A 17,305-nucleotide genomic window follows, 5' to 3' on the forward strand; every position below is an offset into this window, starting at 1 on the left:
CCTAAATAAATTGTACACAATTTTCCCTACATATTTTGAATAATGAGTAGGCCTATCATCTTGGTTTTTGTGGATATTATATGGTAACTAGTAACTTGCCCTACTGAAGCAATGGCAAATTCTCCAATAATCATGGTAACAAATGGACAGGTCAGATTTTTACAGACTTAACTTTTGATTTCATCAATTCCAGAGAACAAACACAGGATTTATATGTCTGTATTTTTCTTTTCTCTGATAACGATGATAACTATAGGTTATCAAGGACTTACTTTGAGTCAGGCACATACTTTACACATATGTTTTCTCATTTGATTCTGATAATAATCCAACAAAGTAGGTCTCTTTATACTCATTTTACAGACAGAAGTGAAACATAGACAGATGAAATCATTTAATGTGGATCTGTACAATGCATATGCCAAAACTGGGGTATAAAGAATAGACATACAGTTGATTTCACTGATAAGCAGTTATTGATTGATGATACAGGTAAAGGGCATAGACTTTGGAATTATAAACTTCTGTTTAATCCCAGCTTTGCCACTAACTATTTGACCTTGGACACTTTGCTTCAATTCTCTGGTTCTTGGGCGGTCTCATGTGCAAGGTGACCACAGATAACAATACTTGAAATTTGTTAAAAGGGCAGCAAATCATCAAGTTGTACACTTTAAATATATAATTTTTAAAAACTGAGTTTCTTCATTCATTTAAAGACATTCTCTAGGTCTTGATTTTTCTCATCTACAAAATGAGGATATTATATGCATATTATTAGATGAAATGAGGTAACATATCTAAAGCACTTGTTACTGTGCCAACAGAAATTGAGTTTTTCTCCATGGATTTGGTTTTAATAATCCAGAAGTCAAATGAGTTAAGAAGGTAACTGAGTATTGTCCAAATGGAAATAAAATAAATAGCAAAATGTGAGGTCTGAAATTGCCAAGACCATGTAATACAGATGACTGACCGCCTGAGAGGATATCTGGGGTTGGCATACCATAACAATGTGTATGTTTCCTGCTTACTATGGTAAATAACTTTCTGGCTGCCAAACAGCAGGTCAGCTTGAAGTGGATAATTTGCTTTTTCAAGGCCAAACTAGCTACAGGTTTCTCAGATTGGATATAGTCTTCACAGTATTCACCCTGCTTCTACTAGTAAAATTTGACCTGGCTGAGGAGAGGTAAAAGAGCATTAAGTGCTACTTCTAGGAGGCAGGGAAGGATTCAGAGGGCAGGAGTGAAAGACAGTGGGAGGGAGAAAGCAGGCAGAAGAAATAAAAGAATAATATAAATCAGTGATTCAAGAATTTCCCCCAAAAGATTTTTTAATAATAAAAAATTAGAACTGAAAAAGGGGAATTTTTTCTATATTACATAAACATTCACACCTCTCACTGTTGGAAATGGATGAAAACTAAAATACACCTTCCCACTTTAGCCTGTGTACACCTTTGTTGAAGTATGTACCTACGATTTCATCCTGAGATAACATTGGTCCACTGATCTTATACTTGGCAGTATTTTTGAAACTGTCACTACATTTTACCTAATTTAGGAAAGGACTTCCTGATAAATTAGAATTTACTTCCTGATAAATTAGAGAAAGTGTCAGTGCTTTAAGATACTTCAAATATATTGAAAACAAAGTTGGTACAAGCAAAATAATTATAAGGAATATACTATATTCCTAAGCTAGAGGAATACCTCCATCATCTCCCTCTCCACTAAATTTTTAAACAAGAAATATCTTAAAATTTCTATTTTTTCTCAGAGCAAAATTTCTGATAATTGGATATTTAAAATTTCTTAAGAATTATACTAAACGCAAATAATGTTTATATTTGAGTTTTGGAATTTGGAATAATTATCAAACTTTTTTTCCCTGAGTTTGCCACAATAAATCTTAAAGTCATAAAAAATTTTTTTTCTTAATTCTTAGGTTTATAAATAACCAAGTGACCAGGTGTGGTGGTTCACACCTGTAATCCCAGCACTTTGGGAGGCCAAGGCAGGCAGATCACAAGGTCAGGAGTTCGAGACCAGCCTGGCCAACATGATGAAACCCTGTCTCTACTAAAAATACAAAAATTAGCTGGGCGTGGTGATGGGTGCCTGCAGTCCCAGCTACTTGGGAGGCTGAGGCAGAAGAATCACTTGAACCTAGGAAGCGGAGGTTGCAGTCAGCCGAGATCGTGCCACTGCACTCCAGCCTGGGTGACAGAGCAAGACTCCGTCTCCAAAAACATAAAAGAAAATAATCAAGTAAGCCTAGAAATCTCAAGTTTCTAAATTTCTATGAAATAAGTCTAGACAGTATAAAATGGATTAGATATGCTATTGAACTACACCTTATTATTAGGCCTTGAGCCTACTACAAGTCTTTAAAAAATTCAACACTGTATTACTGTTTAGATTCAAAGCTACTGTTTGTTACGACACAAATGGATGTACCCTTTTATAAACCCATAGAAGACTCTTCTCTCAAAACTGCCAGGAAAAAGCTGAACACTCTAGGAGTTCTCATTATTATCTTATGGGTACAATTAATCTTTCTACTGCTGGTTTCGCTCTTAGGTTTGGTTGTTAGGAAGAACACTGACAAATCTGTGATCTATCTTTGCAATTATGCAGGACTTTTTGGAATACAATTGTGTGTATAACTGTAGCTTTACATTGCTATTCTACCTTATTTTTCCATTATTCTGACTTTTTTAACCTTAAAAAAATGTATTGTGTATGTTTTTATAAGTCATCGTGAATACTTTTTGGAATATTTCAGGGAAAAAAATTATAAAATTTGCAGTAAATACTCAACAAAATCCAATCTGTTTTGATCCAAACTAGGGAAAACCATAGGACTAATTTAAATCCATTTCAACCTCATCCCTTTATCTTTCTTCCTTCACATTTTATAATATGAAATTGAAAGATATATCCATTGTATTTACTGGAAAAATTTTTAATGTTCTCTATACTTAAAATAAGAAACTTCTTAACACCCTTAATTGGGGAATAAATCCTATACACCTTTGGCCTTTTTTCTACAGTTTTTCTCATGTATAAAAATAATTAACAAAAACAAAAAATAATTCACATCAGAGCAAGATACAATTCATGGGAAATCTAAATTGCAAATACCTCAAATGCATATTTTTATTAAATAAATACTTGTTACTTACTCTTTAGAGAATCTTCTGATTTCTTTGAAGATGAATGTCCTGAAAAGGAAACATCATTGATTAAGTATCATCCTGTAGTAGTGCAATCATTGTAGCTGTAACCAGAATTCTTAGCAATATTCTAGTTTGCTTATAGTCTTACAGATAAGCACTTCACTGTTTTCTAATCTTTCATGTTCCTTAGTCTTATCTCCCTAATTAAAATGTTGCATTCTTTTAGGCAGGGATCATATCTTATGTTCTCATTGGTCTGTAATAACCAGCACAAAACTTAAAAAATAATGAATACCTGCAAAAAAAACCTCATATTGCTAAAAAGAAAACCTCACAGATTGGCTGCAATATAAGTAATAATTTATTATCTATAGAGATGTTCAACATTTGAAAGCAGTTTACAAATAAATATTTGCTTTTTATAGTATCTTTTCTAAAGTCATACGCAGATGAGCATTAGTTCTCAGTAACTGATGAGAACACATACAATTATATCATAAAACAAAAATTCTCAGCTCTACAATGGTCATCCAGTGACAGAAACAGAGAGAGAAAGGCACTAAAGATCTATCAGTGTAATTTTTTAAAAAATCACCATGATACAGAGCTTCCTGCAATAAGACCTCAGGGAAAATATTTCTGAAGGATGATAAAATAAAAAAGGGCAGGTGACAGATAGACAGTAACAATTCCTCCAATGTTCCTGGATAGGAGGCCTCATAACCCAAAGTTTTTGGCCCCTTTAGACCAGGTGAAGAGTATAAGAACTACAGGGTAAGGAAATAGGAAATGTATTCTTTCCTGTCATCCTCTAATGAGGAACATGATACTTGCTTCCCAATATCCAAAGGTCTACAGGTAAAAAAGACGTTAGGCTTAATTTGGAGGCCCAAGGACATAATTAGAACCAAAGGGAGGAAGCTATAGATTTGGGCTGAATGTAAAGAGAAACATGCTAGCAATTACACCTACCTGAAAATGTAAAGCATTATTTTTGGTAGTAGTGGGTTCCTTTTCCCTGGAAATGTTGAACCAACACAGAACAATCACATGATACACAGCAATGCCTCTCAAACTTTAGTGCATATGATTCGCCCTGGGAACTTGTTAGTAGATCTGGAAGGGTCTGAGACTGTGAGTTGCTAACAAGTTCCCAAATGCTGCCCAGAGGACCATACTTTGAAAAGCAAAACTAAAGAATATCCTTTCAGTCGTGATTCCAGAACTGATCTCTGAAGTTCCTTTGACTTTGAGAAAATGTGGTTGAATTCACTGATTCACTCACTTACATTTATTGAATGCCTACTATGGGAGCAAGCACTATCAGGAATTAGAGATAACAAAGTAAACATGTCACATAGTCCCTTCCCTTACAGAAAATAAACAAATTATTCCAAGGATATTATGTGTTTCTGAAGGAGAAGTGAGAGGTATTATTGGAATATGTAAGAGGAACATCATCTTATTTGGAGAAGTGAGGTGAAAGGGTGCCAGGATGGGCCTTTCCAAGGAACTGAGCTAAGCTGAAACCTGAAGGATGAGGCTTTTGGGAAAGGGGTGATGGTGAGACAGATAAGATTCTGAACATTTTGCCAAGACAGTCTACCTCAATATCTTGTTCTCTCCATACCTGCTAAAGCGGACTGGTCCTTAAAGTCAGTTATTGATTTTTCTTACTTTTTCTCTCTCTCCATTCATTCAACTACCTAGTTCATCCATCTATTACTTATTTAACATTTTCTAAGACAGTAACCTAAAGCTATGAGAGTTGATGGGATTACACTGGGAGTACAGAGAGAAACTAGAGAAATCTAGGTAAGAGCACCGAGGAACTCTAACAGCTAAATGTAAGACTGAGAAGGAACTTCAGTTAAAAGCAGCTAAGGAGGTTGGGTGTGGTGACTCATGCTGGTAATCCCAGCACTTTGGGAGGCCAAGGTGAGAGAACTGCTTGAGGTCAGGAGTTTGAGACCAGTCTGGGAAACAGCAAGACCCTGTCTATGCAAAAACAAAAAACAAAAATTAGCTGAGTGTAGTAATGTGGGCCTGTAGTCCCAGTTACTTGGGAGACTGAGAAAGGAGGATCACTTGGGCCTCAGAAGTTAAGCCTACAGTAAGCCAAGATTATGCCACTGTATTCCAGCACTCCAGCCTGGGGCCTGGATGACAGAACAAGACTCTGTCTTCCAAAAAAAAAAAAAGCTTCAGCTAAGGAGAGGCCAGCAAGATAGAAATAAAACTAAAGGAAGTTGTTTTGAGGCATGCCAACAGTCCGAACGCAGCTGAGATGTTAAGCATTTATTAATTACTCTTCAAGTCTGGTCCAAATTAAGGTGGTCTGGCAAGAAAGAATCAAATTAATGATAAAGCTAATTCTAGATGATCCCAGATAAGGTATAAAAGAGTTCCACATGGTTTTCCTAAAAGTTTGCTAAAATTTTGTTATTTTCTGTTATATACCATAGAAGTTGGGGGTAAAAAAGCTGTATTTCTACAGACTTTGCTTTCAAAGGCACTCTAAATAGAGAATACATAGGAAAGAGATGTCTCAATTCCACCTGGCTTTGGTCTTCTATCCCTGAAGAATCTTCAAAGTCTTTTACTCTCTCACTATTACTTATGTTGAACATGAGCTAGTGGGGTGCCAGGGATATAGCAATGAAAAAAGTAGGAAGAATCTCTGCCTCTTTTTGGCTTTTACATCGTCATATGTGTAATAATGGAAAGTGTCAGGAGCCATGACAGCATTACATATGAGAGTCCTAATTTAGATTCAAGGTGGGGGATGAAATCAGGAAAGGATCGGAAAAGACATTTAAAAGCTTAGACCTGAAGGATGAGCTGGGATAGAACTGAGGGTTTTAGGAAGAGAAGATGCAGCATCCATGTAACCCCTAAAATTGAAAGAGGCTTGACATTTTGCAGAAACTGAAAGACTACATGGGGGGAGTATGAACGTGAGGTATGGAGTGGTGAGAAATAAGCCTTGTATGGTACACAAGTTCTAGATCCCACAGAACCTTTTAGCTTTGTCCAGGATTTTGGTTATCAGCCTAAAAACAACAGGAAATAACTGATTTATGGAGAATGGATTAAGAGGAGGGAAGGTGGAATGGCAGGACAGAGGCGGAACCCGTAAGGAGAATATAACAGTAGCCTATAAGAGAAAATATAGAGGTTTGTAGTAGGGTGGAGAGAACTTCAGAAATACATACTCTGGGGGTAAAATTCACAGGACTTGGTGACAAATTAAACATAAATAATAAGGTGAAAGAAAGTATCAAGGATAATCCCCAGATTTCTGATATTAGTTTTTAGGTCAACATAGGTGTCATCTACTGATGGAACACTAAAGGAAAAACGTCTATAAGGAAGATCACATGCATATCTATGCATAATATGAAGGGTCCAATCCCAGCCCTGAACCTTAGTATTCATCTACCTCATCTATTTTGATTGTACTGAGTAACATTTTATAAAGTAGAGACTAGTTCTTTCATTTGGAATATGCAGTGATTAACATGGTATCACAGTTGTGATAAGAATAAACATATAATACAATGAGGGCAACAAATTTCTTAAGTGACATATTAAATATTTTACTAGCATATAAGGATAAATAACTTTTTAAGACTCAAAAGATACTTTTAACATTTATTGGTTAAAATTTACCTTAGAGGGGAAAATAATTAACATAGAGACAAAAAGGCATTCTGCTACAAATGCCATCTCTCAATAAGCAATAAAATGACAATATCTTCCTCTCACCATCTATCAATTTTACGAAGACTAAAGCTTGGTGACACCATATACTTGAAGCTATGGGAGTAGACAGTATCACAAGGGCATGTAGATTTAAACTCTGCTACATAATGAATATATCATGATGTGCAAGAAGAAGTAAATGCTTCTAAGAATGCAACATATCTAATGATCTTCATAGCTGGAGCAAGAGAGCCCTCTCCTGTCCAAATATTGTATTAACATTGGCTTGAATCTAATTCAATTACCTATCTAGATTAAGTATGATTCACTATAAATTACAGCTGATTTGACTTTACTTTATTATGGACAAAAAAAGCAACCAGAAGTAACCTTCGTAATAGCTAATATGTGCCAAGTACTATGCAAACTGCTTAATGAATTATCTCATTTCAACTTCTGAACAATTCTAAAAGGAATCATGACCATTTTACGCATAAAGAAATTGAGTCTTAGAGAGCTTAAGGACTGCTGAGGAAAAAGCAGGCAGTTCTAAGTATATGTGCACAGCACTATGCTAGGTTCTGAGAACACAGATACATGACAATCTTTCTCATTTCTAGAACCTCATAAACTAGTGAAAAAATCACACAGGCCATTATAAATAAAATCAGTATTATAATTTTATATTGATTTATAGATTACAGACTGTTTAAAGGCACTGATCAAAGTGCCTTTCACATTCTCATTTGAGTTTCCACAACAAGCTTGACCAGCATGAGATATTCACCTCACCCCTATACACATAAGAGAAATAAAGCAGTTCAGTGACTTATCCAAAGTAACAAGTCTGTAGGTGACAAAGCCAGGAATTAGAAAACTGTTGGCAATATTATACTATCTACCAAAAATGAACTAAAATTAACCCTCTTAATTAATTTAGAGGAGTTCTTAAAACTCCTATAAGTCACTTTAAGTTCATATCTAAATTCTCAGTAAGTTTCCTCTCAATTACCATAAAATGAAATTCTAACTGCATTCACCAATTAGATGAATGAAATACGGCAGATTATATTTCATGCTCATAAATGTGAGTAGATGCTTTATCTTAATTTCCTTTTACCTTTATCTTTTTTCTTGGAGGCCTCTTCTGCAGAGGATAATCTGGATTTTTTACGTGATGACTCTCCACAATCTGTTTTGGTTTTATCTTTTCTTTTTTTTGACTTGATTTCTTTTCTCCTTTATGTTAAACAATATAAAATTAAAGTTAACTTTTCCAACTGACCTTTTCAAAAATAAAAACCATCATATGAACAAAAAACCAAAATCAGTTAAAATACTTATTTTTTAAATGTGATTTATATAATAAGGAATGTTAAGTGAGTCTGTAAATATTTTAGGCTAGTATATTAATTAAAACTATTCTGTAAGACAATAAAGTCTTAACACTGAGACAAATAATTATTTTCTATAAGTTCTGTATACAACCATAGTAAATACAAATTATAATTGTATTTGTTTTCTTCTTTCTATATTCTATCACTTAGCCTTTTAAAACGAAATTACAAAAACAAATCTCATTTCTCTTCACACAATCCATATCCACCTACATGTTAAAAAAGCACAAATAAGGTGAAACTGCTGAACAGCTCTAAGCCACCAGTAAATAGAAATTTCTTCTCTTAAGAATAATATAGTAAAAGCATAATGGAATGAAAACGGAAAGGTCTTATTGTTAATTCATATATCAACATCAGGCCACTTATAATTTATACTCTTATTGTTGCAGTTTTATCTCTTCTAGGCCAGGTTTACAAGGTTGGCAAGCAATTACTTAATTTTAATAGGTTAAAAAAAGAAATACTAAATGGGAAAAGGTGATAATGCTGAAATTGGGACTGGCAAGGAGGATAGAGACAAAGGTAAAGATTACTTTCAAAAAACTTGTTCAGTAGATTTTCCAAGTTAAAAGTACATATACCAAATGCTATAATAGTATTTAATGCAGTCATCACTTTTGCCTATTTCGTAAGAATCATTTCCATTTTGAAATGAAGTTCAAAAGTCAAGGTCAAAACAAATCTCTGGTTTCTTTCAATATCACTGATAGGAAGGGGAAATAAAGGTTTAGGCTATTCTAGTAATCTAAAAAAGTTCCAGCTCGGTGTGGAGGCTTATGCCTATCATCCCAGCACTTTGGGCGGCTGAGGCAGAACTGCTTGAGTCCAGGAGTTTGAGACCAGCATGGGCAACATAGGGAAACACCATCTCTACAAAAACTTAAAAAAAAATTATCCAGGTGTGGTGATGTACACCTGTAGTCTCAGCAATTCTGGAGGCTGAGATGGAAGGATCACTTGAGCTCAGGAGGCTGAGGCTGCAATGAGCCATGATCACACCACTGTGCTTCAGCCCAGCCAATAGAGTGAGACCTTGTCTCAAAAAAATAAAGAATAATGAAAATAATAAAAATAATTCTGCTAATTTTAAGAATTAAAAGTATTATTTAACATTTATTTTTAACAGCTAAAGTACTATATAGGCACATTTATGACAAAGCTGTTATTTTTTGACAACCCATGTGATTGAAAAAAAAGAAAGCTATTCTAAAATTAATATGCTTATGTATACATTTTATAAAGTTGCAAAAGTTGAACTAATTTAACTGTTATTCAGGGCATAAAACCTGACCATCACAAAGGCAAGTTGCAAAGAATCAGTCTGAACATCTTTAATGCCAGGTACTGTGGCAAGCAATTTACATGCACTTTCATTTATTCCCCACAATAGCCTGAGTAGCCTCATTTTTACAGGTGATAAAATTAAATCTTACAGAGGTTAAGCAGTTTGTCCAAGAGGAAGCCTAGTAAGTGGAGAAGCTGAGATTAAAAACGCAGGTCTGATTTCAAACCCCATCACTGCAGGTCACTGGTATTCCCACACATTCAATGTGGCAGATACAGTAAAGCTCATTCAATAAAAGCCTGATTTTAACTTTTTTTTCTTTTCTTTTCTTTTTTTTTTTTTTTTTTGAGACAGAGTTTCGCTCTGTTGCTAGGCTGGAATGCAGGGGCTCAATCTCGGCTCACTGCAACCTCCGCCTCCCAGGTTCAAGTAATTCTCCTGCCTCAGCCTCCCCAGTAGCTGGGATTACAGGCACCTGCCACCACACCCAGTTAATTTCTGTATTTTCAGTAGAGACAGGGTTTTACCATGTTGGCCAGGCTGCTCTCGAACTTCTGACCTCAAGTGATCCACCCAACTTGGCCTCCCCAAGTGCTAGGATTACAGGCATGAGCCACCGTGCCTGTCCTTGATTTTTACGTTAAAATGAGTATAGAGGTGTCTAATCCTTTGTAAGAACAGCAAACTCCAGCTAAAACACTGTCTAAATGAGACACAAGAACCGCTTTATGAAGTCTGCTTTACAACGTAATTTCTAACATTAAAGTGTCAGGACATTGGCTCCAAACTAAAAACTCTAACATCCATATACCACCCCACATAGGCCTTTACATTTAAAACTGCTTGGCAAGAATAGGGCATGGTGGACTTCTGAACTCCTGGTTTATGTAGCCATACGACAATGCCAGATTTTCTACATGATCAACCAATTCAACCATCAACCACCCAAGTCTACACTTAGACACTTAGTGCAGGTAAATGACTATATCCTGGATTACCAAATATTAAGAATGGCATTTTAAAAGACATTACCTGTGATGAAAATTTAATTTAATGGAACATTCTTGGCATAACCCTAAAAAGAAAAGACACCAATGAATGGTTGATTTTGAATAACCACACTGCTAATCTAGTTTTAATATCATAAATTTGCACTTTCTTTATATTCCATTACTATAAGAGGGGAAACAATCTGAAGAAAACAATCCGACCTTCATCACCTCAAAAATGCAAATACATACACACATACATACAATAAAAATACTAGATTGCTTGAGGAATTGAAAACATTCTAACACTATTTTAGAAAAATGTGTTGTCAATTTGTTCTAAAAACAAACTGTGTTCCACAGGCACGTTAACATGTGTCTCACATCAAAGATACCTAATAATAATGTGGATATAGTCATTTCCTCTGAAGTATTCTAAGAACTTTCAAACGCAAAGGAACGTTTCAAATAGTTCCATTTTTTTTTTTTTGCCTTAATCTCAGTTCACACTGGCTGACTTTTCCTCTTGAGCACTTCCAGAAGGAACTCAGAAACCAGCCTGTATTGACGTGCATAAGTAGCATGTGGGGACGTTCTTGACTTTTATTAGGTATAAGCAGGAAACTCTGAAGGCACATTTACTTAGAACCCAGAGAAGGCTAAAGGCAATAATATGATGAGGGAGAGAAACAGCTGACACATGAAGACTAGCTTAAAAAATAAATAAAAGAATGACAGACTCTAAAACATGCATCCTAAGGGAAACTGCTATATTCTGGAGTATTTATTCCCTATGGTTTTAAGACTGAGGTCAAGAACAATTACGTTTTCCTAAAGTTTTTCTTTATTAATACTGTCAAACAGAGTGAATTTATTTATTATCTGTGCTACAACAATATCACTGAGTAATCAGCTAATGTGAGATTTTACACTGCCTTTTCTGATATTGTGCCTCTTAGCTATGTAATGTGGTGGCATTCTCACGTGAATGGGGACAGAGCCCCACTCTACAAATTACCAGTTTACATTTGACATTAGAATTCTTTTTACTGAAACACCATTGTAATGCTAAAAATGTAAAAATTTGAGGTTCAAAAGTTGAGACTTTGGGAAGCTCCAAGAAAAAAGAGCACTTCCAGAAAGATACGTTAAAAATTGTATTCGAATTTTAAAGTCTATATATTTTTAATTTTAAATTAAAGACAAACTTGGAAGAATCAATCGTATCCCCCCTAAAATCAACTTACTTAATTTAACAAGTGCATTTCTCTTTTCACCATGCTCAACATAACCAAAATTAACTTCCCAACTCTTTAAGCCTTCTTTTTTATCACAATATTTATTTCCACAGAAAAACTGACCTGCAGAAAGGAAAGGAATATTAGCTATGGTAGTTGGCGACAATATTTATCTATATGATCTAGTATTATCCCTAAAATGCACTTCTAAAGTATGTAACTTAGCCATAGTCAGCCTTTAAAAACTGACCAGAGTAATACGTTCAACCAACTTGTAAACAAGTATCGAATCAAAGTACTGTTACCAAAAAAATCAGTCACAGAATTCTTGCTTGATAGACTGTATTTAGATAGACATTTTAGGGACTCCCTATTAGGGAATCTTACACTTTGGAAAGACAGTATTAAAGAATGGACATATTTCTCAGAAAGTTGAAGGAAACAAACAAACAAACAAACAAAAAAATGTACTCACAAATACCCCAAAAGAAAAAAACACACTTTCCAAAGTACACGCACTTATAGCTGGGTGAAACCTTTCAATATTTAATGGTCATAATAAAGTTAATATTTTTAAGTATTAGCATAATGACATTTAAATACTAGCACAGATGGCCTTGAAAACACAATTAAAAATTCTAGCACTTTGAGGCAAAGTACAATATGTAGTCAAACCAGATACTCTAAATTTTAGTATAACTTGACACTATTATTAACATCACCCACATCACCACGTCCACAATATATTAAAACCTCCAAAAAAAGACTAACTGATAACCTGAGAGAAAAAAAGAGAAACAACTCAACAGTAATTTACTTTGGCAAAAAGACAAGACAAACTTTTATTAATTTATATCACAATAATTTGCACCAACAGGAGCAAATCTGTAACCAGCAAATCTTTTTTCATAAAAATTAAGAAATTATCAAAATGAATTTAGAAAATTACACCCTAAAAAGACTGATTTCTAAATCAGCCTTTTAAACTCATTCCAAATGAGTATTTTATTAAATCTATATTTTTAGTAGGTAAGGCTTTGTTAAAATAGTAACAAAATTATAACTTTATAAAAGAAATCACAACAGTAGCTTTCTTTTCCTTCCCTAACTAGTCCTTTATTCAGTTATATGAATGTAGAGACTACCCATCAATTTTTTTTAAAAGGTAACATTATAAACTCACCTGAAAATCTCATTCAATAAAAGTACAACATCTTAAAATTGTGATAGACATTTCAGGATTTCTCATTATTTTAGATAAAAACATACACTAAAGTATAACCTTAGGAAAAGTTAAAATAGCTTTAAATTTATTCTTTTTCCTTAATGTTGTTTCATGGCATATCCAATTTCACACCTAACATATCGAATTTATGGAAGATATATATGAGCTACAATGATAGCATAAATATTTAATCATTTAAAAATGTAATCTTTCCATTTAAAATATTTTTTAAAGTAAGTTTAAAATTATTTCCTTAGTGCTACTACATAGTTTTCAGTACTTTAACACTTAAAATGCAATTACTCAGTAAGGAGCTAATTTTATAGCAAGAGACAGTATGGAGATACACAATTTCCAGGAAAAATATTATGAATAGATTTACAATAATGCATAGAAAAAGCATTTACTGATTGCCTACCAAATGTCTGGTCTTTTGCTATTAGACTAAGTATTTGGGCTCAATCTCAGGGACTTCCAAAAATGAGTACTAGCCTGACCCAAAATTCTATTGGGTTTAAAATGATACTTCTACTTTCAAAATGTGGATTTGGCTGAAAACAGTAATACCAATTCATTATTCCAAAAATTAACAAAGAACGGAAAAGAATAATGCTTTCTTTTTGTTGAAAGTTGTCTTGCTATGAAATCTTTAATTTGTTAAATATTTTCTACATATTTAGAAATTTGTAGAACATTCAACTGAATGTTCTAAAGGCAAAATTATAAAGCTAATAATTATTAAAGCATTATATTCTGTCCTTTGCTAATAATGTACCATGAATACACCTTCTCTAATTTTACTTTTGTAGATAAGAATTTCTTGCTCCAATTCAGAAGCTTAACGAAATAAGTTTATCCTATTAAAAAGTAAAAATCTTAAAGAATTACCTTTTCCTGAAATTACTTCTTTTTCTACTCGCCACCTAAATCCAAACTGACAATAAAAAAATTACATTTATGTCAATGTAAATTTAAATTAAATTTAAATTATACAGAAATCTAAACATGGAACCAACAATGACATTCACCAACTTAAAAAATAAATGTAATTCCCATGACAGATTTTTCTCTTCTTATAGGATTTGAAGAAAATACACTGAACAATTAGCAATTTATCTGTTAAGAACAACCGACTTTAAGATAGCTTAAAAGTTATAGGTGCCAGACCACAAGATACCTAAGTTAACAAATAAGATGTCCTGTTCTGTAAGACTGACATGAAAAAAAGAGGTTATGGTATAGTAAAGAGGTAGTATATTCTAGTACAAAAAGTACAGCTTTTGGAGTCAGATTATTTATGTTTGCATTTTAGCTCTACCACTTAACAGCTGTACAGTACAGGGCAAATTATTTAATCTCTTTTTGCCTCGGCTTCCTCATATATGTAAAGTAGAAATATGAGTACCTACTTCCTTGGTACTCATAGAGGTTTAAAGAAGTTTAAATGAGATAATACATATGAAGCACTTAGAATAGTAACTAGTAGACTCCAACAATCATGCTTCTTGGTATTTACCCAAATGAGCTGAAAACTAATGTCCACACAAAAGCCTAAATATAGATGTTTACAGCAACTTTATTTCTAATTGCCAAAACTTGGAAGCAACCAAGATGTTCCTCATTAAGTGAATGGATAAACAACTGTGGTACATCCAGACAATTAATATTATTCAGTGGTAAGAAGAAATATCAAACCATGAAGACATGGAGAAACTTAAGTGCATATTACAAAGTCAAAGAACCCAATCTGAAAAGACTACATATATATGATTTCAACTATATGATATTCCGGAAAAGGCAAAACTATGAATGAAGTAGAAAGATCAGTAGTTGCCAGGGATTAGGAAGGTGGGATGAATAGGTGGAGCACAGAGGATTTTTAGGGCAGTGCAAGTATTCTCTACGATACTGTGATGGTAGACATACATCATCACACATTCGTCAAAGCGGTAGAATGTACAATATCAAGAGTGAACCCTAATGTAAGCTACAGACTTCAAATGATAATGATGTATCAATGTAGGTTCACTGATTGTAACAAATGTACCACTCTGGTGTGGGATGCTGACAGTAGGAGATGCTATGCATGCATGAGGGCAGGGGGTATATGGGAACTCTGTACTTTCTGCTCAATTTTGTTGTAAACCTAAAAATGCTCTAAAAATTAAAAACAAACAAAAAATACACTTAAGAAAATTACTTGAACCTGGGAGGTGGAGGCTGCAGTGAGCCATGATCATGCCACTGCATTCCATCCACCCTGGGCAACTGAGCAAGATCCTGTCTCAAAACAAACAAAAACTACAACAACAACAACAACAAACAAAAACAAACAAACAGGCCGGGCGCGGTGGCTCAAGCCTGTAATCCCAGCACTTTGGGAGGCCGAGACGGGCGGATCACGAGGTCAGGAGATCGAGACCATCCTGGCTAACACGGTGAAACCCCGTCTCTACTAAAAAATACAAAAAACTAGCCGGGCGCGGTGGCGGGCGCCTGTAGTCCCAACTACTCGGGAGGCTGAGGCAGGAGAATGGCGTGAACCCGGGAGGCGGAGCTTGCAGTGAGCTGAGATCCGGCCACTGTACTCCAGCCTGGGCGGCAGAGCGAGACTCCGTCTCAAACAAACAAACAAACAAACAAACAAAAAACCACTCAAGTCTAGAAACATGCATACCTGTACCCAACTCAAGAAGCTCTTGTCACTCATTAGGTCTTAACCCTGGAAAAGTTACTTAACTTCTGTACTTCCTCTTCATGTATAAAAATGGAAATAGTAACAACCTTAAGTTCACAGGATTGCTATAGTAAGACACAGGATTTAGATAAAGTGTTCAATGCCTTGCTAACTTCAGTTTGTTGTGGGTTGTTTGTTTTGTTTGTTTGTTTTCAGCCTTCCAAATAGCTAGGACTACAGGCATGTGCTACCCTGCCTGGCTAATTTTATTTTTTATAGAGATAAGGTCTCACTATATTGCCTAGGCTGGTTTTGAACTCCTGGCCTCAAGTTATCCTCCCACCGCAGTCTCCCAAAGTACTGGGATTACAGGCAACAGCCACTGTGCCTGGCAATTTCAATTATTTTTTTAAAAAAATCATCAATCTATTACTTGAATTTGGCAATTTTGTATTTTAAATGCAAATAAAGGCTCAAAATATTTTAAAATATTCTGATTAAAACCCAACAAAAATAAAATCCTCCAAATCTAGGGGAAAAAATAAAATTTCAGGATAACTCTGTTTAATTCTATTTTTTAGCCTATATATGTATGTGGAGATTGCTTGCATCCAACATATGTGAGGATGTCTACTGAAGCACAGCCAAGTGTAACAGTAATAGTTTCCAAACTTCTTCATTCATTAATCTATTCACCAGATAACTTACGAAGCAACTACCTAATGGGCTTGGCATTCCACTGAGGATAAAAAGTGATTATTAAAATAGTGTGTCACCAAGAAGGTTATAATCTTATGAGGAAATAATAAATGTAACAAAACAAATTACATTATATCCTACTAGTTAAAGACTGTATATTCTTTCCTGACATAAATGTCCTAGTTTGGATTAAAGTTGAAGTTATTCAGGATTTGGTGCTGAGCCTCTTCTTCTCACTCTGCACTCATCACAATGAGGTCACGTACGCAAGCAGTAAACAAGGATTCTGACTTTATGACCATCGACTTGAACTTTTATGTATACGAAAAATAAACTTTCCAGCTCATTCAAGCCAGTGGTTTTTTTCGGGGAGTGTTCTCTGTCCCTGCAGCTGGACCTAATCCTAACTGATACATTGATCCAACTAAAAAGGGGAAATGCAATAAAGAAAGGAATAGGAGTAAGAGGCAAAGATGGAAATTCACTAAAAATGCTCTAAAAGAATCTACTGTATATATTAGGAGCTGTTTTTAATTAAGTGAATAATACACTGTCTTTGTATAAATAAAGGGAAGAGAAAATGCATCCTAGTGAGGGAACCAAAGGCATTACTCTTTCTCCAACACCTCGAACATGGTATACCAAAACCAAACTCATTATCTTCCCCCCCAGCAAAAAAAATCACCCTTCAAATTCTGTATTTTTCTCAGCATCCGTGCTCAGAATCTGTGAGTCATATCTGATTTCTTGCTGCATTTACCCTCAAATACAATCACTCATCATGTTTTAGCAGGAAAATACATTTTTTTTCAAGCTTATTCTCTTTAAAGTACAATTTTTAGTGGTATTCTTTTTTAAAAAACTGAGAACTCAATTATTTAATTTTTATTTATGTATATTTTC

General features: G+C 34.6%; 1 protein-coding gene across 10 annotated transcripts in view; it reads right to left on the reverse strand.

Annotated features, from left to right (window-relative positions):
* The window catches only part of FRA10AC1 (FRA10A associated CGG repeat 1), a 33,604-nt gene that overhangs the window by 3,781 nt on the left and 12,518 nt on the right, over positions 1-17,305 (reverse strand). For 7 of the 10 annotated variants that reach the window (XM_077945096.1, XM_077945095.1, XM_015147636.3 and 4 more), the window contains 5 exons: positions 13,915-13,960; positions 11,811-11,924; positions 10,607-10,649; positions 8,010-8,128; positions 3,191-3,229 (listed from right to left, as the gene is read on the reverse strand). In XM_077945096.1, coding sequence (XP_077801222.1) covers positions 3,191-3,229; positions 8,010-8,128; positions 10,607-10,649; positions 11,811-11,924; positions 13,915-13,960 — 361 coding nt within the window. The remainder of the gene's footprint in view (positions 1-3,190; positions 3,230-8,009; positions 8,129-10,606; positions 10,650-11,810; positions 11,925-13,914; positions 13,961-17,305) is intronic. The other 3 variants (XM_077945101.1, XM_077945099.1, XM_077945100.1) reach the window with 1 other exon arrangement.

The sequence above is a fragment of the Macaca mulatta genome, chromosome 9 (genome assembly GCF_049350105.2).
Source record: "Macaca mulatta isolate MMU2019108-1 chromosome 9, T2T-MMU8v2.0, whole genome shotgun sequence".
Classification (NCBI taxonomy): Eukaryota; Metazoa; Chordata; class Mammalia; order Primates; family Cercopithecidae; genus Macaca; species Macaca mulatta.